Source organism: Zootoca vivipara, chromosome 12, assembly GCF_965207765.1.
Source record: "Zootoca vivipara chromosome 12, rZooViv2.hap1.1, whole genome shotgun sequence".
Lineage (NCBI taxonomy): Eukaryota > Metazoa > Chordata > Lepidosauria > Squamata > Lacertidae > Zootoca > Zootoca vivipara.
Genome location: NC_142595.1, coordinates 29,689,510 through 29,712,909, shown reverse-complemented (window position 1 = coordinate 29,712,909; position 23,400 = coordinate 29,689,510). Strand labels below are relative to the sequence as shown.

Sequence of the window (23,400 nt, the reverse complement as noted above, 5' to 3'; positions counted from 1 at the left end):
TGCAAGTGAAAAATGGGGTATAAGCGTCAACATACATATGTAAATGTATTATCAACATGCCATGGGATGTGACAAGGAAAAGTGTGAAAGATAGAGTTGAGCTGAAGGAATGCAAGGTGACCATTTAAAACAATGCAGATGTTGAGTTTACATATCTGAATCTATCAGGAAGATTTCACTTGAAATGATGCTCTGTTCCAGGAAATCCCTTTAACTATACCTTTTCAGAAGAAGCTTTGAAGATATATCCAGAGAAGATTGCCTCAAACCCAACAGCTTTGATAAAGCATTTTTTATCTCCTTATTTCTCATGCTATAGATTATTGGATTGAACAAGGGTGGTACAAGACTATACATCACAGTTAGTGCAAAGTCCAGGTCAGATGGAGTTTTAGAAGGAGGCCGAAGGTAAGCAATCCATGCTGTGAAACAAAATACGGAGAAGACAACAAGGTGAGGTATGCAAGTGGAGAAGGCCTTTTTCCTTCCCTGTACAGAAGGGATTTTCAGAACTGCAGTAAAGATATGAACATAAGTGACAGCAATGTAGACAAAACACCCAGACGCAACTGTTACACTCACTACTAAAGCTCCAATTTCCAATAGGTATAAATTAGAGCAGGCAAGTGTAAGTAACTGTGGGATCTCACAGAAAAACTGATTGACAACGTTTGAGCAGAAAGGGGTTGCAAAAGTTGCACTCGTGTGCATGACTGCATTGAGAAGGCCAGCAACCCACACACCAGCAACCATTTGTTTGCAGGCTGCCCTGTTCATCACCATTTCATAGTGTAAGGGATTGCAAATGGCAACATAGCGATCATATGCCATGACTGTAAGAAGGGCGACATCAGATGATATAAAGAATAAGAATGAAAGAACTTGAGCAACGCATCCAGCATAAGATATGTCTCTGCTATTCATGAGAGAATTAGCGATGGATTTGGGGATGGTGACTGAAACAGCCCCTAGGTCCTGTATGGCCAGGTTCATCAGAAAGAAGTACATGGGAGTGTGAAGGTGGTGGTCAAAGGCTACAGCAGAGATGATAAGAAGATTCCCAAATACAATTGCCAGGTACAATACCAGGAAGAGAGAGAAGTGTAGAATCTGCAGTTCCCGTACAGCTGAAAACTCCAGGAGTAGAAATTCAGAGACAGAGGATTGATTGCCTATCTTTGCATTCATCATTAAAATGATTGCTGCTTCTAGAAGAAAACAGGAAGATAAGCATAGGTTTAAGTCCTTTTCTGATAACTTAAATTTGGTATCCAATCTGGCTTTGGATGTGGTGTTTGTGGGATGTAGATTTAAAAGAAAGTAGTGAACAAAATGGTGTAATAATAAATATTCATCTAAAGGAGATGTTATCTTTCAACTCCAGATTGATAACGTACCATTATCATAAGATAAACTACTGCTAATTACAGGTAGGTAGTCGTGATGGTCTGACTGCTAAGTAGTCCTTTTTCTTCTGAGAATTATAGGGGTAAAACTACCCAAACAGTATAGACATTTATTCATGTATGCTACTACAGTGGCAGGAAGGTTATGTGCCCAGAAACGGAAAGACGCAGAAGAATCGACGAAAGAAGAATGCATACAAAAACCTACGGACTATGCAGAAGTTGCAAAACTTACGGGGGGGGGGGCGGGTGGAGAAATCAAGGTAACAAACATTTTATTTTTAAAAATGGAAACGCTTTATTGAATATTTACAAACAAATTGTAAACAGAATAATTGTCATAAACTGTAGTTTCATAAGTATATAATTAAAGTAGATTATGAAGTAGATCATTTTTTTGGTTGTTAATTTATATTGCAATGCCCATCACAACTTAGGTCCAGGATACCTTAACAGCTTGATTCCTAATATCCCTGTTTCATCAGTGAGGTCTTTGACTGAGTCACTAGTAGTTCCACACGGCTCAGACATGTAGCTCATACTCACCAGCAGACATGCATTCAGTATTCTGGGTCCAATGCTTTGCAACTCCTTCCTAATTGGGATCACACAGGTTTCAACAGTTTTAATTATTGCTGTATGCTTTCTACCTTAATGTACACTGTGCATAGACCACAGTCTTATGAATGTACAAATGCACAGGCTCTTGGCTGGTGAGGATAGAGGCTAACCATTAGTCCTGGTTTGGATGATGTGCTCAGTCAAATCCTGGTATAGCTTAAGATGACAGTTAAAATGTGCATGGAGGAGCAAAGCTACTGTAATCTTCTTTCCAGGAGGTTGAACATTTGTGCAGTCTCACTGAGTTAGGCTTTGGCTTAGCTTGTCATGGAAACCAGGTCATTGGGTTTTCTATGTGCAGTGTAGGTTTCTGGAGAGAGCACATAACAAGCAGGATTTCACATTCTACACAATACACAATAGTAGTATTGTTTGTATTTAAGCCTCCAAAAACTACACAGATATCACTAATGTTATACAAAATATAAACATCTTACTCTTTTCCTTTAAATACATTTCCAGATGCAATGTTCCTGGGAGTTTGGTCTCAAGAGCCTCAAACAAATCAGCAATTGTGTTCCCTTGTTGCTTGGACTCAGGAGTCCCACAAAAAGCAGCAGTGGGGTTTGTTAAGCCTTGGTCCCAGGAGTCCAACACGAATCCATCAAAGGATGCAAACTTCCACCTTTAAACAAACATTGCTCATGAAAATATTTAAGCTAGAATAAACCACCGACACCTAGATCTCTTTATATTCCTGTTTCTTTAAAAAAAAACATATTATTTAATACTATTAATAGTGATGATGTTAATGCCATATAAGTCTTTCTGGAACTTTCTTCTTTCAACTGGACCTTCTCAGACTCATTTCTGATAGTTGTGTGAGGTATAACTAGCTCAGTGTTCCCCATGTAATTTCCCCTTACCCACTGTGTTCTCCCATTTAGGATATCTGGAGGTGATGCTGTTTATTGCATTGTTCATCTGAGGTCTGTATTTTATATGGTCTGAGAGCAAGTTCTTCATTAACAACATCCCTATGTGTCCCTGAGACACCTTCATTTATCCAACCCTCGCCTTGGGCTGCAGAGGAATCTATGTTCATAACCCTGTGCCATAATATCACTTTTGTCTCAGTAGCTGATGTATCTGGGAGTGGACACCTTGTGTTAAATCAGAGTTAAGGTGTTAACACACATGGTATCCTGGTCCTGAGTTTTCTATGAAACAAGAGCTCATCAGGGGAGCTTCCCTGCTCTATGTATGTGGCCCTGTAACTTTGTAATACCAAATGAGGATCTGTTTTGAGTCCCCCCAGCAAATACCTTATAATTTTCACTTCACTTTCTGCCAGCCTACTAGCGGGACTTTTTGAGACTAGAAGTAACATGAAAAGATTTTTCTCAAGTACCTGTGATGCAAATCTACGGTCCATGCCTGGGGGGGAAATAGCTCTCAAGTGTGACTATTTCAGGATACTTTTGATTCAGTTAGCACAGTGACCCCAAAATAAGGCCCGGGGGCCGGATGCGGCCCACTCGCCTTCTGAATCAGGCGATTAAACTATTAATAGCATATCTGCCAAGACTCCCATATCCCCCAGGAAACCCCCGTTTTTCCAGCTGTTCCAAGCTGAATTAGCAGATTTTTTTGTTTTCCCCCGATTTACTTATCGGCCGGGGGTGGCTCCTTTCTGTGCATGTCTGGAGTCCCTGGACATGCGCATTAACGTTTTCTGGCACGGCGACCATTTTGGAACTGGGCGGAGCATGCTCAGAAGGGACTTTTGATTCTGCTCTGCCCAGTTCCAAAATGGCTGCAGCGCCATTTTGGCAATCTGAGTCCTGTATTTGATATGATCTGGAAGTTACTTTTTCGTTAAGAGAACCTATGTGTCCATATGATACCATCATGCGTTTTGACGGTCACCTTTGGTTGTAGTGCTATTTGTGCTTATAACCCTGTGCTGTCACACATTTTTTTTCTCCTTCTCTTTTGGATCTGAGACTGGACGCCTTGTGTTAAGTCATAGTTCAGGTATTCTGCACATTGTAGTCTGCTCCTGAATTTTCTATTTAACAAGAGCTCAGCAGAGATGTTCATTTTTCTAGTCATTTTGTAATGCCAAATAAAGATCTGTTTTGAGTCAAAGGCTTTTTTCAGCAAATGCTTTATAATTTTTGTTGTGTATTGAGTCAAAGGATTTTATATCTGTATTATTATTGTCTGTATTTGCATTAGGATAAAGTAACTGCCTTTTGGTTCCAGAGGGTACAGCTACTATTGGTTCATTTAAGCTGCTGTATTTGGATCCTCTGTCTTATTGGTTCCCTCCAAAAGGCAGCACTGTGATTGCCTGATATTGTTCCCTCCAAAATGTATCCCTTTCTAGCTAGTTCCCTGTCCCTATAAATGTAGCCTTCCTGCCCTCAGAGTCAGTCTTGTTCACTTTAATAAAGAGCTGTTACTAGAGAACTGTCTCCAGCATGTTATGTCAAGAGAGCTGAAATCACTGAAGACCCACGTCACGACAACTGGAGACGAAGGTGGGATCCGGAATGACCCACGTCACAACAATTTTTATTTTGCCTTCATCGAGCCTGCTAGTCTAGTGGCATGTGGTGAAATTTCTCATAGGGGAACCATTAGGGCCAGAGGCACTAACTTGCAAAGGGCATGGGGGGGGGGGCGTTATGTCATGTGTGTGGTGTTGTGATGTCCTGATGTCAGGCATGTGAGCATCGCACCTCCATCCCTAAGCCGGGCAGAAGCTTAAGTGGTAATATGAAGGTGGTGGTAGGGCTCTGACAATCTGCTGGAGCCCTCCTGCCTCCTTCCACAAGCCGGATGGGCTTTGGGAAGATGACAGGATGGATGTTGTACCCATTGGAGCCTCATACCTCCTTCCCTAAGCTAGGCAGAAGCTTCCTGGCCTTTGGAAAGGAGGCACCAGGGGAACATTTAGGGGACTGCACAGCATCACACTAGTCTGAAGCTATTGGGGTTGGATGGGTGTATGGACTTGACATTCTGTGCGCTGACTCGCCTGTAGAGATGGCCCATATAACCATGTGAAGAGCATTATTTTGCCAGTAGTGATGTAAGAATCTGCATTGTCTAGTGAGGAGGATTCTCTTTTTTGTATTTTCTCCTGAGCTTCCTTTAGATGGCAACATATTTTCTCGGTGGTGGCCTTCTCGGTGGTGGCGCCCGCCCTGTGGAACGCCCTCCCATCAGATGTCAAAGAGAAAAACAACTACCAGATTCTTAGAAGACATCTGAAGGCAGCCCTGTTTAGGGAGGCTTTTAATGTTGAATAGATTAATTTATTTCTTTTTTCTGTTGGAAGCGATCCAGAGTGGCTGGGGAAACCCAGCCAGATGGGTGGGGTATAAATAATAAATTATTATTATTATTATTGCAAAGAAGTTGCATTCCCCCCCCCCATGCATTCTGAAACTTCCCTATCACAGGGCAGTGTATGTGTTCCTGACTGCCTCAAAGATGCATGTAATTTTTGCTGAGATGTTAATTCAGATATATGTGCATGTGACATTCTAGTAATTCTGTGAATTCCTAAACCCCCCAAAATTTGTTCATCTAAGTGCTATCACTACCTTGAAAACCTGAATACTAGGTTAAAATTGCTGTTTACATGCTGCGGGGTGTCAGGGCTGAAAGGAAACATGACCTGTTACTATACATATTTTAGAAGATTAAGGGTTGCTGAGATGTGTTCAGCCTTTTGCGTGGTCAGGCAGGGACCCCCCCCCCAAACCCCAGATAGCCCCCAAGCAGAATAACACTACCAGACAATGTTCTATGAGATTAAAATTGGCCACAACTTTATTAAGATTTAGGGGAAGGGAGAACTTGGGCGTTTATCCTTCCCAGCCCCCCAGCCGGGGATCTAGGTAATTTCTGGGTTATCCAGCATATATGGGGGTTGGGCTAGATCTGGAGAACATATGTTCAAGCAGATAGCCCACCCCCCTTTTCGCTGCTGCTGGAGGGGGAGGACAATGACAGCCCCTGGGCGAATGGTCAATGCCTCCCTCCTAGACCCCTTTAACAGGAATCCTGGTATCACCACCGCAATGGGGGTGGTGGGTCACCTCCCCCACGCCCCCCCCCATTTTGGTAAATGTCTAAAGGATTCTGCCCAAGGCCTGCAACCACCAAAGTTGTGACAAATTGCTACGGGAAAGACGAAACCTGCCAATGCAAAGAAAGTCATTTCCAGCCCTTGAACAGCGGCCTTGTTGTAGCAGCTTCTGCGTGCATGTTCGCCTGCGGAAGAAAAAAGGGGGTTGACCTGTAATGTAAGCGTTAACGTTTGGGAGTGGAGGGTGGGAAAGCTCTGGAGCCGTCGAATGCTTCCCAGGTATGTCTCGCCTTCTGTTGTGGGCACTAGATGGTTTCCTCCTCCTACCGGGCCAACCCACCCACCCCGGCAACACCTCCCCCGGCTGGATTGGCTGGCTGGCTATGTGGGCGGAGACCACAGTTATCCAGCCTGGGAAGGTGGCGCCAGCATCCAAACTGCCGGGGGCTGCCTGAGGCTACCAGGGTGCTACATGCGGCCATGCAAAATGTGCACCCCTTTTATATGGGGCACGGTCACTGTAGGCCACTTTAAGAATCATGCAAGTGAACAATGGGGTATAAATGTCAACATACATACGTAAATGTATTATCAACATGCCATGGGATGTGACAAGGAAAAGTGTGAAAGATACAGCTGAGCTGAAGGAATGCAAGATGACCATTTAAAACAATGCAGATGTTGAGTTTGCATATCTGAATCTATCAGGAAGATTTCACTTGAAATGATGCTCTGTTCCAGGAAATCCCTTTAATTATACCTTTTCAGAACAAGCTTGGAAGATATATCCAGAGAAGATTGCCTCAAACCCAACAGCTTTGATAAAGCATTTTTTATCTCCTTATTTCTCATGCTGTAAATTATTGGATTGAACAAGGGTGGTACAAGACTATACATCACAGTTAATGCAAAGTCCAGGTCAGATGGAGTTTTAGAGGGAAGCCTAACGTAAGCAAAACATGCCGTGAAACAAAACACAGAGAAGACAACAAGGTGGGGTATGCAAGTGGAGAAGGCCTTTTTCCTTCCCTGTACAGAAGGGAGTTTCAGAACTGCAGTAAAAATGTGTACATAAGTGACAACAATGAAGACAAAACATCCAAACACAAATGCTATGCTCAGCAACAATACTCCAATTTCTCCTAGGTAGAGATTAGAGCAGGCAAGTGTAAGTAACTGTGGGATCTCACAGAAAAACTGATTGACAATGTTTGAGCAGAAAGGGGTTGCAAAAGTTGCACTAGTGTGCATGACTGCATTGAAAATTCCAGCAACCCACACACCAGCAACCATTTGTTTGCAGGCTGCCCTGTTCATCACCATTTCATATTGTAAGGGATTGCAAATCACAACATGGCGATCGTATGCCATGACTGTAAGAAGGGCGACATCAGATGATAAAAAGAAAAATAATGAAAGCACTTGAGCAACACATCCAGCATAAGATATGTGTCTGATACTCATGAGAGAATTGGCCATGGATTTGGGGATGGTGACTGAAACAGCCCCTATGTCCTGTATGGCCAGGTTCATCAGAAAGAAGTACATGGGGGTGTGAAGATGGTGGTCAAAAGCTACAGCAGAGATGATGAGAAGATTCCCAAATACAATTGCCATGTACAATACCAGGAACAGAGAGAAGTGTAGAATCTGCAGTTCCCGTACAGCTGAAAATTCCAGGAGTAGAAATTCAGAGACAGAGGAGTCATTGCCTGTATTTGCATTCATCATTAAAATGATTGCTGCTTCTAGAAGAAAACAGGAAGACAAGCATAGATTTAAGTCCTCTTCTGATAACAAATATTTGCTATCCAATACTGATTTGGGTGTGGTTTTTGTGGGATGTAGATTTAAAAGAAAGAAGTGAACAAAACGGTGTAATAATAAATCTTCATCTAAAGGAGAACTTAGCTTTCAACTCCATATAGATAATGCACCATTATCTTAAAATAAGTTACTACTATGTATTCTTTTTTTTCTCCCTCCTTGGAATTATACTAGTACAACTCTTCCCAAACAGTATAGAAATTTGTTCATGTATGCTACTACAGTGGCAAGAATATTATTTGCCCAAAAATGGCAAGAAGAAGTCTCAGTGAAAGAATGGATACAAAAACTTGTGGACTATGCAGAAATGGTGAAATTTACTGGAAAAAATAAGAAATCAAGATAAACTTTTTATAAAAGAATGGAAATGGTTTATTGAATATTTACAAACAAATTGTAAACAGATAAAGACATTGGCAGGATTACTATAATAAACTGCAGTTTCATAAGAGTATACAATTAAGGTAGATGAATAAAAGAATAAGTTAAGGTAATTAGGAATATGCAGGAAATGATAAAAATAAATTCAAGGAAATGCAGAAAGGTTAAGTTTTGAATTGAAATGTATATAACTGAAAATCATCAATTAAAAAATAAAAATAAACTACTGCTGTTTCAAAACTAGTAGATGCTGCTAACCACAATCACTTGGAGATGAATGTTGCCACTGCTGCAGTTCAGCCTCAATCCTTGGCATATTTTCTGTCTATGTGGACGTCTGCAGAAAAAATGTGGAGAGGGCAGATGCCTCTTGCTATCATCTCCATATTTACAACACACATTTGGATAGTTATTACTTCGATTTTGATACTGAATTGCAGTAATCCTTAAATATAGGAGGATTAGGTGCCCATATTATATGCCCATATAATGCAGACTCAAATTCACTTTTTGTTTGTTAATGTCCAGTGCAATGGCCATCACAAGTTGGGTCCAGGATACCTTAACAGCTTGATTCCTAATTTCCCTGTTTGATCAGTGAGGTCTTTGACTGAGTCACTGGTAGTGGCTCCACATGGCTCAGACACATAGCTCATACTTCCTAAGAGGCATGCATTCAGTATTCTGGGTCCGATGCTTTGCAACTCCTTCCTAGCTGAGATCACAGAGGTTTCAACTGTTTTAATCTTTGTTGTATGTTTCTAACCTTAATGTACACTGTGCACAAATGTATGTACAAATAGAATGTACAAATATGTAAGCTCTTGTAGAGAAGTTTACAGCTGCTTACCGTAGCTGCTTCCCAGATCTTTTTGCTGCCACACTATGATAAGACAAGACAAGTGACGTGCTAAAGCCCTCTCTTTCCTCATTAGGAGCTGCAGTGAAGGTTTGTTCTTGGTTGCAGCTCATGGTGGGTTAGGAGAGAAGCTAACCACTAGTCCTGGTATGGATTATATGCTAAGTCAAAACCTGGTGTAGCTTCTGAGGGCTTTACAAAGGAGCATGGAGTAGCAAAGCAATTGTAATCCTCTCTCCATGAGGATGCACATTTATGCAGTCTCACTGAGCTCAAATTTGGCTTAGCTTGTCATGGAAACCAGGTCACTGGTTTTTCTATGTGCAGTTGATATTAGGTTTCTGGAGAAACCTAGAACAAGGACAATTTCCCATTCTACACAATAGACTATAGCAATATTATCTGCATTTTGCTCTCCAAAAGCTATCCAGGTATCACTAATGCTATAAAAAAGATATAAACACCTTACTCTTTTCCTTTATAGAAAATAGATTTCCAGATGCAATTTCTTCATCACTTTAAGATGTTCTGTATTCTTCTAGCCACTCATGGAACATTTTCTTTCTAAATCTCTCCCTCCTTTTCTTATGAGACAGTGAAAATGTTTGTATACACTTGCAGAATGATGCTTTTACAATTGGGTGGAAAATTATTACTATTATTCTATTTATGTTCCTGGGAGTTTGCTCTCAAGAGCCCCAAACAAATTAGCAATTGTATTCCTGGATGCTTGGACTCAGGAGTCAAAAACACAAAACAACCATGGTGGTTTTTTTAAAAGACTTTGCCCTATGGGTCTAACACAAATAATCAAGGTATGTAAATAAACCATCCTGTTTCAAAACAACTTACTATATAATATTTAAAATACTTTTATGAGATATGACTAGCTCAGTATCCCCCCCCACTGTGTTCCTCCTACTTCTCCCATTCTTTCCTCCCTTTTATAATATCTGAAGTAGATGCTTTCTGTTGCATTTGAATACTTGGCAATCTGAGTCCTGTATTTGATATGATCTGGGAGTTGCTTTTTTGTTAAGAGACCTATGTGTCAGATGATACCATCATGCATTTTGACGGTCACCCTTGGTTGTAATGGGATTTGTGCTTATAACCCTGTGACATCATACATTTTTTGTCTCCATCTCTTTTGCATCTGAGACTGAATACCTTGTGTTAAGTCAAAGTTCAGGTATTCTGCACATTGTAGTCTGGTCCTGAGTTTTCTATTTAACAAGAGCTCAGCAGGGGATTTTCCTTTTTCTAGTTACATGGTCCAGCCAAATAAAGATCTGTTTGGAGTCAAAGGCGTTTTTCAGCAAATCCTTTGTACTTTTTAATTTGCTTTCATTGAGCCTACTATTCCAGTGGCATGCGGTGAAATTTCTCATAGGGGAACAGCTAGGGCCAGAGGCACTGACTTCCAAAGGGCATTGGGGGGGGGGGTCAATATCATGTGTGTGATGTTGTGATGTCCTGATGTCAGGCATGTGAGCAATGCACCTCCATCCCTAAGCTGGGCAGAAGCTTAAGTCACAATGTGAAGGTGGTGGTAGGGCTCTGACAAGCTGCTGGAGCCCTCCTGTCTCCTTCCAAAAGCCAGATGGGCTTTGGGAAGATGGCAGGATGGATGTTGGACCCATTGGAGCCTCGTACCTCCTTCCCTAAGCTGGGCAGAAGCTTCATGGGCTTTGGGAAGGAGGCACCAGGGGAACATTTAGAGGACTAGCCTAGTCCCCTTAGTCCAATGACTGCACACCACTGCACTAGTCTGAAGCTATTGGGGTGTAGAATTTCTCCTTTAAATATTACCCCATCAGTTACCATGAGTTTAACTTTAGGATCAGTGTATGGACTTGACATTCTGTGGGCTGACCCACCTGTAGAGATGGCCCATATAACCATCTGAAGAGTATTCTTTTGCCCTATCTCAGTTCAGTCTATGCACTTGTAGAGACTGGCTATTTTTAAACTATCATTTGACACGTACCACCTCACAGTCAGTCTCACTGCTTATCTCCACTGTGCTAAAAGCTCTGGGCAATGCATGAGCTACCACTAAATTTCAACCAGGTGGAAACTCTAACAAAATATGATAGATTTTACTTGAGCAGCGGGGGGGGGGGTATATCTGGAGTATTTTTGAGGCCCTTGCTTGCAATGGTGACTAAGAGTTTGTGATCTGTTCTGCTAATATTGGTCTCACATATAGAAAAGTGTCAATTGTTTTATATTCAGCACCTCTTTTTCTATTTGTGACCTGATCATTTTCAAAAAATTCTGTAGTCATTAATCACATTCTGTGATAGTACTACCCCAAGTAAGGATTTAATATACAGTATATATCTTATGCAATCAATTCCTTTAAAAATGTGATATATCGTCTTGTGGGTGTACCGTGGTACCTTGGTTTAAGTACACAATTGGTTCCGGAAGTCTGTACTTAACCTGAAGCGTACTTAACCTGAAGCAAACTTTCCCATTGAAAGTAATGGAAAGTGGATTAATCCATTCCATTTGGGTCAGCGGAGTACTTAAACTGAACGTACTCAAACCGAAGCATACTTAAACCAAGGTATGACTGTAATATAAACAATAGGTAAAATTACACAGTGCTTGGCCTCCTGTCTTAAGGTGTAAATACCCCATGTCTGCATGTTCTGAGATAAGGGTGCCAGGTGCACTTTGTTACCATGGCAACAGCAATGAGGGTAAGTGTTTTACTTACTGAACCATTACTTCAGGAATTATATCTATAATATAATTACCGTTTCCTAACAGCACACTATATAATATTTAAAATAATAATATTGCTACATAAGTCTGTCTGGAACCTTCTGGTTTCAACTGGACTTTCTTAGACTCATCTCTTTCTTTCTTTTTAAAATATTGCTTTTATTTATTTTCATGGTACAGAGAGTTGTGTGAGGTATGACTGGCTAAGTGTTCCCTGCTCCATTCCCTCCCTTCTGCTGTGTTTTGGTTAATGCTCTAAATTTCACCTAGGTGTTTATCTTGTGAACTGCCATGAGAGCTTGTGATGAAGGGAGGTATTTAAATCCAACAAATAGTAAAATAAAAATAATAACTTTAAGGAAATATCATAGTTTTCCACCTGAAAAAAACGTTGGAAGGGTATCCTTGAAGCCAGCATTTGCAACGTAGACAAGGGATTTGTGATCTGCTTCTGCTAATATTGGTCTCCCATATATAAATGTGTGGACTTTTTTGATATCCAAATACAAGGGCCAGCACCTATTTATCTATTTGTGCATGGTTGCTTTTGGGGTCGGTGAGAGGCCTTGTAGTACATACTACCTGTCTCCAGAGTGTCCATATTTTTGTTGGATTTAATGTGTATCAATGCTGACTTGGGGTCCCCTGGGCAAAATATAGTGACTGACAATCTAATAAATAAATTAACAATTTAACAATATATTTTTTTAAAAAATATCCCTACATCAAAGCAGTTCCTCTGCCTTCTCTGAGGCAAATATGGGTCAGTTCATAATCAGACTATTGCGTTCAAATCTTTATACTATGTTAGCATACCATGTCTACAGAGCGTGAAGTTCTTTTCATTTATTCATAAAGATTCATAAAGATTCCATACATTTGAGTACTTCTAGGAACACTAGGAAAACTTGGATTTGGTCACAGTGAGTAAAGCCTGAAATTTGGAACAATTTCTGAGTAATTTGGCCATCAAGAGAGCTTTTAAAATGGAGGTCGTTTTCTTCCCCCCCCCCCCTGCGGCAGAGCGGAAAGCAAAGACAAGCCTCCGCAGTGAACTGTCTAAAAAGAGACTTTGTATCCTTTATTTCTTGGACTTTTTGCTACAATATAAAAGGGAGCAGGATCTCTAAAATAACCCTTCAGATTTAAGCTTTAAAAGTATAGAAAGATTGCTTCGGTAAGCCTGGGAGCGGGGCTCCGGTCGCTCCAGCCAGTTACCCTTTGTGACGTCATAAAACAATCAGCTCATGAACTTCTGTTCAACCTTTGACAGGCTTTGATCTGCCTGCAGCCTTCCTGTCAAAGGAATAAAGGTCTTTTTAAGGGAAAACTGCAACTTTCTAGCCTTAAAAAGTAAGGAAACTTATGCTACATTATTTCCCTCATAAAAACTGTCTCAATTTCACTGCTTAGACTAGCTAATTGTGACTGTGTTATTAGCTGGCTCAGGTTGGGAAACTCCAGATAACGGTGACCTTGAAAGCCTGGCTCAACAATTGAAATGCTGTCTGTTTACAATTGTTGCTTCTGATAAAAGGACATCTGGACTACGGACTGTGAGGCAGCCTTTTGCTCCATTATTGAACTTTAAATATGTCAGGACCGGAGCCCTCTGGTGGTAAAACAAGGAGAAAAACTTCCTTTTCCTCCACGTTTGGGTCTTAAAAGCACTAGCAACACTACCAGCACTGAGGGAAGGATTGGAACGCAACACCCAAGAACAGCAGCGCACCACACAAGAAGTGAGACAACTTAGGGAAGAATTAGGAGAAATCTCTAAAGATATTTCACAGGTTAAACTTCAAGTGACTGGAGTTGAGCAAAGAGTGGTACAACTGGAAGAATGAAGGGTCCCTGACTTGGAGAAACAAGCCTACCAGACGCAGGTTGTGCTTGCCTTTCTACAGATGAAACACAGAGAGAGAAATCTCAGGATCAGAGCATTTCCTCTTATAGAAAAGGACGATCTGAAAGCCATTGTAATTGAAGAATTCATAAAAGCTTGGAATCTTCCAAAGGAAGAATTGGAATCACAGATCATAAAAGCATTCAGGTTTGGTGCAAGATAAAAGAAAGACAAAATTTTTGTTAGTGACTGTATGATATCATTCCAAACCAAAGAACAAAGAGACAGAATACTAAGTCTACATTACGAGAAAACTTTGAAGATCAGATCATCCTTTTTAAAGATTTTCCCAAATTCTTTCTGGACCTGATATCTCAATATTTGGACTTGGCAACCATCCTGGAAAGGAAAGGAATCAATTTTAAGTGGGAATTTCCAGAAGGCCTAAATTTCCAATTTCGACAAAAGAAATATAAAATCAAGTCAGTGGACCAGAAGAAAGAATTTCTCCAGAAATACGAGAGAGAGCTTCTACGACCAGGACTTCTAACTTCAACTCCAGGACAACTAAACGATCCAATTGAGTTAGACTCCGATTCTTACTTAGAAGGGGCAACTGCTGCAAGTTAAGATGTCACTGAGGATTATTTCATGGAACTCGAATGGACTGAATTCAAAATAGAAAAGGAATCAGGTGTACCATATTTTGACAAAACAAAGACTGGACATAATATGTTTACAGGAGACGCATGTCACAAGAGCGCATCGAAGAATTTTACAAAACAAAAAATTGGGAGAAGAATTCATCTCATCAGATGAAGTCATGAAGAGAGGAGTAGTGATTTATGCAAAAGAGAAATTAAGTCCTAAATTAATATTTAAAGATGAAGAGGGAAGGTATGTTGCAATTGAAATAACATCGCAAGGCAAAAAATTTTTAATTCTGGGAATTTATGCACCAAACGAAGGAAAATCGGACTTTTTTAAAAAGTTGCATGAGAAACTCTTGGACTATTTGGATTACAAATTATGTTTGTTGGGAGACTTGAATGGAGTGGTCTCAACATTAATGGACAGATCACAAAGACAAAAATGCACCAAGGAAGGAAGGCTGCCAAAGTCTTTCTTCGAACTGACTGAGAACTTTGATCTGATTGACACTTGGAGATTGAAAAATCCGTTGGAAAAAGACCAATTTTTTTTCTCAAACGCCAAACAATCGTGGAGTCGTCTTGACTATATTTGGATTACAAGAGAGCTGGGGCCGAGAATAAATAATGTTGAAATATGTCCAAGAACGTGCTCCGATCACAATGCGGTACTATTGGATTTAAAAACATCTCTACAGGGTACATACAGATGGAGAATGAATGATGCTTTATTAAGGAATGAGAAAATTTTGGAGAAGACCCCCCAAAAATTAAAAGACTATTTTGAAACCAATTTGAGAACAGCGGTTGGTAAAAAAAGTAGTATGGGATGCCAGTAAAGCTGTCATGAGAGGATTTCTGATCCAACAAAATGCAATCAGGGAAAAAGATTACAATGCAAGAAAAGAAAACATTTGGAATCAAATGAAAGAAAAGGAAAAGAAACTAAGATATAACCCTAAGAATCTACAGGTACAGAAAGAGATCAAGGCATTGCAAATACAATTTTCACAGTTAATGAATCAAGAAATTGAATCTAAAATTAAATGGATGAAACAAAAATCGTTTGAATCAGCAAACAAATGTGGAAAATTACTGGCATGGCAATTGAAAAAAAGGCAGAAGCTAAATACCATCACAAATCTTGTGCAAGAAGGAAAACATCTGGAGCACCCGACAGAGATCCGAAAATGTTTTCAAAAATATTTCAAACAATTGTACAAACAAGAAAAGCAAGACAAAGATGAGGTGGAGAAATTTCTGGACAAACATGGATTGCATAAAATCCCGGAAGACAAGAAATCCCTACTTTCGCAACAGATATCAACACAAGAGGTGGAACAAGCTATACAACAAATGCAATTGGGTAAGACCCCAGGACCGGATGGACTCACTGCTACATATTACAAAACAATGAAGGACTGGTTAGTCCAACCATTGAAAGAATTGTGTAATGAAATTTTGAATGGAGGAGAGGCCCCCGAGTCTTGGAAAGAGGCCTATATTACACTGATACCTAAACCGGATACAGATAGAACACAAGTTAAGAACTATCGCCCAATCTCCTTATTGAATGTGGATAACAAAATATTTGCTAGTATTTTAGCTTCCAGATTGAAAAAGGCCTTAAGAGATTTTATACACCACGACCAAGCTGGTTTTCTTCCAGGAAGACATATGAAGGATAATATCAGGAATGTGGTGGACATTTTGGAGATGTTGGAACAGAAAATAAACAAAAAAGCTGTTTTGATGTTTATTGATGCAGAGAAGGCCTTGTTGTAGCAGCTCCTGCGTGCATGTTCGCCTGCGGAAGAAAAAAGGGGGTTAACCTGTAATGAAAGCATTAACTTTTGGGAGTGGAGGGTGGGAAAGCTCTGGAGCCGTCGAATGCTCCAGATGGTTACCTCCTCCTACCTGGCCAGTCCCGTCCCCCCCAGGCAACACCTCCCCCGGCTGGATTGGATGGCTGGCTGTGTGGGCGGAGACCACAGGTATCCAGCCTCGGAAGGTGGCGCCAGCATCCAAACTGCCGAGGGCTGCCTGAGGCTCCCAGGGTGCTAAGTGCGACCGTGCAAAATGTGCACCCCTTTTGTATGGGGCACGGTCACTGTAGGCCACTTTAAGAATCATGCAAGTGAACAATGGGGTATAAATGTCAACATACATGAATGTCAACATACATACATAAATGTATTATCAACATGCCATGGGATCTTACAAGCAAAAGTGTGAAAGATAGAGCTGAGCTGAAGGAATGCAAGATGACCATTTAAAGGAATGCAGATGTTGAGTTTGCATATCTGAATCTATCAGGAAGATTTCACTTGAAATGATGCTCTGTTCATTGAAATCTCTTTAATAATACCTTTTCAGAACAAGCTTGGAAGATATATCCAGAGAAGATTGCCTCAAACCCAACAGCTTTGATAAAGCATTTTTTATCTCCTTATTTCTCATGCTGTAAATTATTGGATTGAACAAGGGTGGTACAAGACTATACATCACAGTTAATGCAAAGTCCAGGTCAGATGGAGTTTTAGAGGGAAGCCTAAGGTAAGCAAAACATGCCGTGAAACAAAACACAGAGAAGACAACAAGGTGGGGTATGCAAGTGGAGAAGGCCTTTTTCCTTCCCTGAACAGAAGGGAGTTTCAGAACTGCAGTAAAAATGTGTACATAAGTGACAACAATGAGGACAAAACATCCAAACACAAATGCTATGCTCAGCAACAAGACTCCAATTTCTGCTAGGTAGAGATTAGAGCAGGCAAGTGTAAGTAACTGTGGGATCTCACAGAAAAACTGATTGACAATGTTTGAGCAGAAAGGGGTTGCAAAAGTTGTACTAGTGTGCATGATAGCATTTAAAATTCCAGCAACCCACACACCAGCAACCATTTGTTTGCAGGCTGCCCTGTTCATCACCATTTCATATTGTAAGGGATTGCAAATCGCAACATGGCGATCGTATGCCATGACTGTAAGAAGGGCGACATCAGATGATAAAAAGAAAAATAATGAAAGCACTTGAGCAACACATCCAGCATAAGATATGTGTCTGATATTCATGAGAGAATTGGCCATGGATTTGGGGATGGTGACTGAAACAGCCCCTATGTCCTGTATGGCCAGGTTCATCAGAAAGAAGTACATGGGAGTGTGAAGGTGGTGGTCAAAAGCTACAGCAAATATGATGAGAAGATTCCCAAATACAGTTGCCAGGTACAATACCAGAAACAGAAAGAAGTGTAGAATCTGCAGTTCCCGTACAGCTGAAAACTCCAGGAGTAGAAATTCAGAGACAGAGGATTCATTGCCTATCTTCGCATTCATCATTAAAATGATTGCTGCTTCTAGAAGAAAACAGGAAGACACGCATAGATTTAAGTCCTCTTCTGATAACAAATTTTTGCTATCCAATACTGATTTGGGTGTGGTTTTTGTGGGATGTAGATTTAAAAGAAAGAAGTGAAAAAAAGGTTTAATAATAAATCTTCATCTAAAGGAGAACTTAGCTTTCACCTCCATATAGATAATGCACCATTATCTTAAAATAAGTTACTACTAAGTATTCTTTTTTTTTCCTCCTGGGAATTATAGGAGTACAACTCTTCCCAAACAGTATAGAAATTTGTTCATGTATGCTACTACAGTGGCAAGAAGATTATTTGCCCAAAAATGGCAAGAAGAAGTCTCAGTGAAAGAATGGATACAAAAACTTGTGGACTATGCAGAAATGGTGAAATTTACTGGAAAAAAAAGAAATCAAGATAAACTTTTTATAAAAGAATGGAAATGGTTTATTGAATATTTACAAACAAATTATAAACATATAAAAAAATAAATTCAAGGAACTGCAGAAAGAGTTGAGTTTTGAATTGAAATGTATATAACTGAAAATCATCAATTAAAAAATAAAAATAAACTACTGCTGTTTCAAAACTAGTAGATGCTGCTAACCACAATCACTTGGAGATTAATGTTGTCACTGCTGCAGTTCAGCCTCCATCCTTGGCATATTTTCTGTCTCTGTGGACGTCTGCAGAAAAAATGTGCAGAGGGCAGATGCCTCTTGCTATCATCTCCATATTTACAACACATATTTTGATAGTTATTACTTCGATTTTTATACTGAATTACAGTAATACTTAAATATAGGAGGATTAGGTGCCCATATTATGCCCATATAATGCAGACTCAAATTCACTTTTTGTTTGTTAATGTCCAGTGCAATGGCCATCAGAACTTGGGTCCAGGATACCTTAACAGCTTGATTCCTAATTTCCCTGTTTGATCAGTGAGGTCTTTGACTGTGTCACTGGTAGTGGCTCCACATGGCTCAGACACAAAGCTCATACTTCCTAGGAGGGATGCATTCAGTATTCTAGGTCCGATGCTTTGCAACTCCTTCTTATCTGAGATCACAGAGGTTTCAACTGTTTTAATCTTTGCTGTATGTTTCTAACCTTAATGTACACTGTGCACAAATGTATGTTCAAATTGAATGTACAAATATGTAAGCTCTTGTAGAGAAGTTTACAGCTGCTTAGCTGCTTCCCAGATCTTTTTCCTGCCACACTGAGAAGACAAGACAAGTGGCGTGCTAAAGCCCTCTCTTCACTCATTAGGAGCTGCAATGAAGGTTTGTTTTTGGTTGCAGCTCATGGTGGGTTAGGAGAGAGGCTAACCACTAGTCCTGGTTTGGATTATATGCTAAGTCAAAACCTGGTGTAGCTTCTGAGGGCTGTACAAAGGAGCATGGAGTAGCAAAGCAATTGTAATCCTCTGGAGAAACCTAGAACAAGGACAATTTCCCATTCTACACAATAGACTATAGTATAGTAGTATTGTCTGCATTTTGCTCTCCAAAAGCTATCCAGGTATCACTAATGCTATAGAAAAATATAAACACCTTACTATTTTCCTTTATAGAAAATAGATTTCCAGATGCAATTTCTTCATCACTTTAAGATGTTCTGTATTCTTCTAGCCACTCATGGAACATTTTCTTTCTAAATCTCTCCCTCCTTTTCTTCTGAGACGGTGAAAATGTTTGTATACACTTGCAGAACGATGCTTTTACTATTGGGTGGAAATTATTATCATTATTCTATTTATGTTCCTGGGAGTTTGCTCTCAAGAGCCCCAAACAAATTAGCAATTGTATTCCTGGATGCTTGGACTCAGGAGTCCCACACAAAACAACCATGGTGGTTTTTTAAAGACTTTGCCCTATGCGTCTAACAGAAATAATCAAGGTATGTAAATAAACCATCCTGTTTCAAAACAACTTACTATATAATATTTAAAATACTTGTATGAGATATGACTAGCTCAGTATCCCCCCCCACTGTGTTCCTCTTACTTCTCCCATTCTTTCCTCCCTTTTATAATATCTGAAGTAGATGCTTTCTGTTGCATTTGAATACTCGACAATCTAAGTCTTGTATTTGATATGATCTGGGAGTTGCTTTTTTGTTAAGAGACCTTTGTGTCAGATGATACCATCATGCATTTTGACAGTCACCTTTCGTTGTAATGGGATTTGTGCTTATAACCCTGTGACATCATACATTTTTTGTCTCCATCTCTTTTGCATCTGAGACTGAATACCTTGTGTTAAGTCAAAGTTCAGGTATTCTGCACATTGTAGTCTGGTCCTGAGTTTTCTATTTAACAAGAGCTCAGCAGGGGATTTTCCTTTTTCTAGTTACATGGTCCAGCCAAATAAAGATCTGTTTGGAGTCAAAGGCGTTTTTCAGCAAATCCTTTGTACTTTTTAATTTGCTTTCATTGAGCCTACTATTCCAGTGGCATGCGGTGAAATTTCTCATAGGGGAACAGCTAGGGCCAGAGGCACGAACTTCCAAAGGGCATTGGGAGGGGGTCAATATCATGTGTGTGATGTTGTGATGTTCTGATGTCAGGCATGTGAGCAATGCACCTGCATCCCTAAGCTGGGCAGAAGCTTAAGTCACAATGTGAAGGTGGTGGTAGGGCTCTGCCAAGCTGCTGGAGCCTTCCTGTCTCCTTCCAAAAGCCAGATGGGCTTTGGGAAGATGGCAGAATGGATGTTGGACCCATTGAAGCCTCATACCTCCTTCCCTGACCTGGGCAGAAGCTTCCTGGGCTTTGGGAAGGAGGCAGCAGGGGAACATTTAGAGGACTAGCCTAGTCCCCTTAGTCCAATGACTGCACATCACTGCACTAGTCTGAAGCTATTGGGGTCTAGAATTTCTCCTTTAAATATTACCCCATCAGTTACCATGAGTTTAACTGTAGGATCAGTGTATGGAGATAACATTCTTTGGGCTGACCCGCCTGTAGAGATGGCCCATATAACCATCTGAAGAGTATTCTTTTGCCCTATCTCAGTTCAGTCCATGCACTTGTCCATACCACCTCACAGTCTGCCTCACTGCTTATCTCCACTGTGCTAAAAGCTCTGAGCAATGCATGAGCTACCACTAAATTTCAACCAGGTGGAAACTCTAATGAAATAGATTTTACTTGGGCGGCCGGGGGGGGGGGGATATCTGGAGTATTCTTGAGGCCCTTGCTTGCAATGGTGACTAAGAGTTTGTGATCTGTTCTGCTACTATTGGTCTCACATATAGAAAATGTGAATTGTTTTATATTCAGCACCTCTTTTTCTATTTGTGACCAGATCATTTTCAAAAAAATTCTGTAGTCATTAATCACGTTCTGTGATAGTACTACCCCAAGTAAGGATTTCATATACAGTATATATCTTAGTGCCATCAATGCCTTTATAAATGTGATATATCGTCTTGTGGGTGTAACAGTGGTACCTTGGTTTAAGTACACAATTGGTTCCGGAAGTCTTTACTTAACCTGAAGCGTACTTAACCTGAAGCGAACTTTCTCATTGAAAGTAATGGAAAGTGGATTAATCCGTTCCAGACGGGTCCGCGGACTACTCAACCTGAAGCGTACTTTTATTACAGAGAAATTTCAGGAACAGACTGGAAAGGGAAGTTGCTGAATTGGAAATCATTACCGAGCTTAAAACCATGGAAGCACCTGGGATGAATAGAGATATCGGATTCTTATCTCATTATGCATGATCAAGCTTTCTTTAGCACCTCAGCCCAGGACTAATTGCAGCCATCAGCAGCCATTAACACCCATCTACAGGTTTACCACTCCCATCAGCCCATCTCCCATTCCCACCCACCCCCACCACCCTCTGTATATATATAGGGTCTGACACTTCTGTTTCTAGTGTATGTGAAGAAGTGTGCATGCACACGAAAGCTCATACCAAAATATAAACTTAGTTGGTCTTTAAGGTGCTACTGAAGGAATCTTTATTTAACCCGAGGTATGAGTGTAATTCGTTCCGGAAGTCCATACTTAACCCATAGCTGCCAAGTTATCCCTTTTTTTAAGGGATTTTCCCTTATGCTGAATAGGCTTCCTCGCGAGAAAAGGGAAAACTTGGCAGCTATGACTTAACCTGAAGCAAACTTTCCCATTGAAAGTAATGGAAAGTGGATTAATCCGTTCCAGATGGGTCCGCGGAGTACTTAAACTGAACGTACTCCAACCGAAGTGTACTTAAACCAAGGTATGACTGTAATATGAACAATAGGTAAAATTACACCGTGCTTGGCCTCCTGTCTTAAGGTGTAAATACCCCATGTCTGGATGTTCTGAGATAATCTTGCCAGGTGCACTTTGTTACCATGGCAACAGCAATGAGGATAAGTGTATTACTTACTGAACCATTACTTCAGGAATTATATCTATAATATAATTACCGTTTCTAAACAGCACACTATATAATATTTAAAATAATAATATTGCTACATAAGTCTGTCTGGAACCTTCTGGTTTCAACTGGACTTTCTCAGACTCATTTCTTTCTTTCTTTTAAAAATATTGTTTTTATTTATTTTCATGGTACAGAGAGTTGTGTGAGTTATGACTGGCTAAGTGTTCCGTGCTCCATTCCCTACCTTCTGCTGTGTTTTGGTCAATGCTCTAAATTTCACCGAGGTGTTTATCTTGTGTTTTTTTTTTTAACATAATTTTTATTGATTTTACAAATTACAAAAGATGGTACATACATAAACACCTTTTCCACCTTCTTCCCACCCCCCTCCATGGGTCCTCCCCTGCCACAGAAGTATCCCACGCAGGTGAACAGTCAGAAGTGGTCCATTTTATGATTGGGTTTCTGTCCTCCTCCCCCTCCCCTGCCCCCGAAGCCCCCCCCCTGCCACCAGGGAGCTCCAGTGAACCAGGGCAGTACGCAGGAGTTCATCCATCCAACCATCTATTGTCATACCAAAAAAAAAAAAGAAAATACAAAAAGAGAAAAAGAGAAAAAAGAGAAGAAAAAAAAGACAAAAGGGAAAAAAGACAAAAAAAAGTTCATCATAATTGTTAAATTCATAATTGTTAAACCATATTTTGTGGGCTTCCCCACCCTCCCCCCTTCCCCGGTTTTCCTCCCTTATTTATCATCTTCAACAGTTTCATAATTCATATTTTATAACATACACCTTTATATCTTATACCACTTTTAAACTAACTATTATCATTTTCGCCTAATGTCCAATCACTGAAAAATCAAACTCCCATTTTTTCTTCCCGTGCCTAATTTTTACCCCCTCTATAGGCCTCCATATTTTCACCTTTTTCCAGAATCAATTCACTTTTTAAACCTATAACTATTCCCAAACTAACCTTACACCCCCCGAGTACCGGCTCCACCCCACCAATCCAGCAAGTTCCATAGTCAGCAGTCCAGTTATAATCCTATTAACCCATCCTTACAATCACAACTTCACTTTCCCTTCACCCCACCCCCTGTTTACAGTCTTTTGCCATCCAGGCCTCCATATCAGACCCCTGAGCTTCTTCTCTTCTCTGCTTAATTTTTCCTTCTTCCCTGTGGTCATTCTGGAGTTCCAGTAAATCCAATCGTGCCCCCCTCGAAGGGGAGGCACTCCATCCAACTTTTTGTAGAGTAAAATCATCATTTTTTTCGTGGTGGG

General features: G+C 40.4%; 3 protein-coding genes across 3 annotated transcripts; all 3 read right to left on the bottom strand.

Moving 5' to 3' along the window:
- Positions 1-210: 210 nt before the first annotated feature.
- LOC148683897 (olfactory receptor 14A16-like) lies at positions 211-1,227 on the bottom strand. Its single transcript, XM_088654640.1, has one exon. It carries the CDS (start codon positions 1,189-1,191, stop codon positions 211-213), a length of 981 nt encoding a protein of 326 aa, XP_088510766.1. The 5' UTR covers positions 1,192-1,227.
- A 5,595-nt stretch (positions 1,228-6,822) lies between these two features.
- Positions 6,823-7,800, bottom strand: LOC148683896 (olfactory receptor 14A16-like). The gene has a single exon (XM_088654638.1). The coding sequence runs from the start codon at positions 7,798-7,800 to the stop codon at positions 6,823-6,825; it is 978 nt and encodes a 325-aa protein (XP_088510764.1).
- Positions 7,801-16,729: 8,929 nt separating this feature from the next.
- LOC148683895 (olfactory receptor 14A16-like) lies at positions 16,730-17,758 on the bottom strand. The gene has a single exon (XM_088654637.1). It carries the CDS (start codon positions 17,708-17,710, stop codon positions 16,730-16,732), a length of 981 nt encoding a protein of 326 aa, XP_088510763.1. The 5' UTR covers positions 17,711-17,758.
- Between the last annotated feature and the right edge of the window lie 5,642 nt (positions 17,759-23,400).

Bases quoted from the DNA above. Each gene is read 5' to 3' on its own strand.
- LOC148683897 (XM_088654640.1), bottom strand. From the start codon at position 1,191: ATGATGAATGCAAAGATAGGCAATCAATCCTCTGTCTCTGAATTTCTA.
- LOC148683896 (XM_088654638.1), bottom strand. From the start codon at position 7,800: ATGAATGCAAATACAGGCAATGACTCCTCTGTCTCTGAATTTCTACTC.
- LOC148683895 (XM_088654637.1), bottom strand. From the start codon at position 17,710: ATGATGAATGCGAAGATAGGCAATGAATCCTCTGTCTCTGAATTTCTA.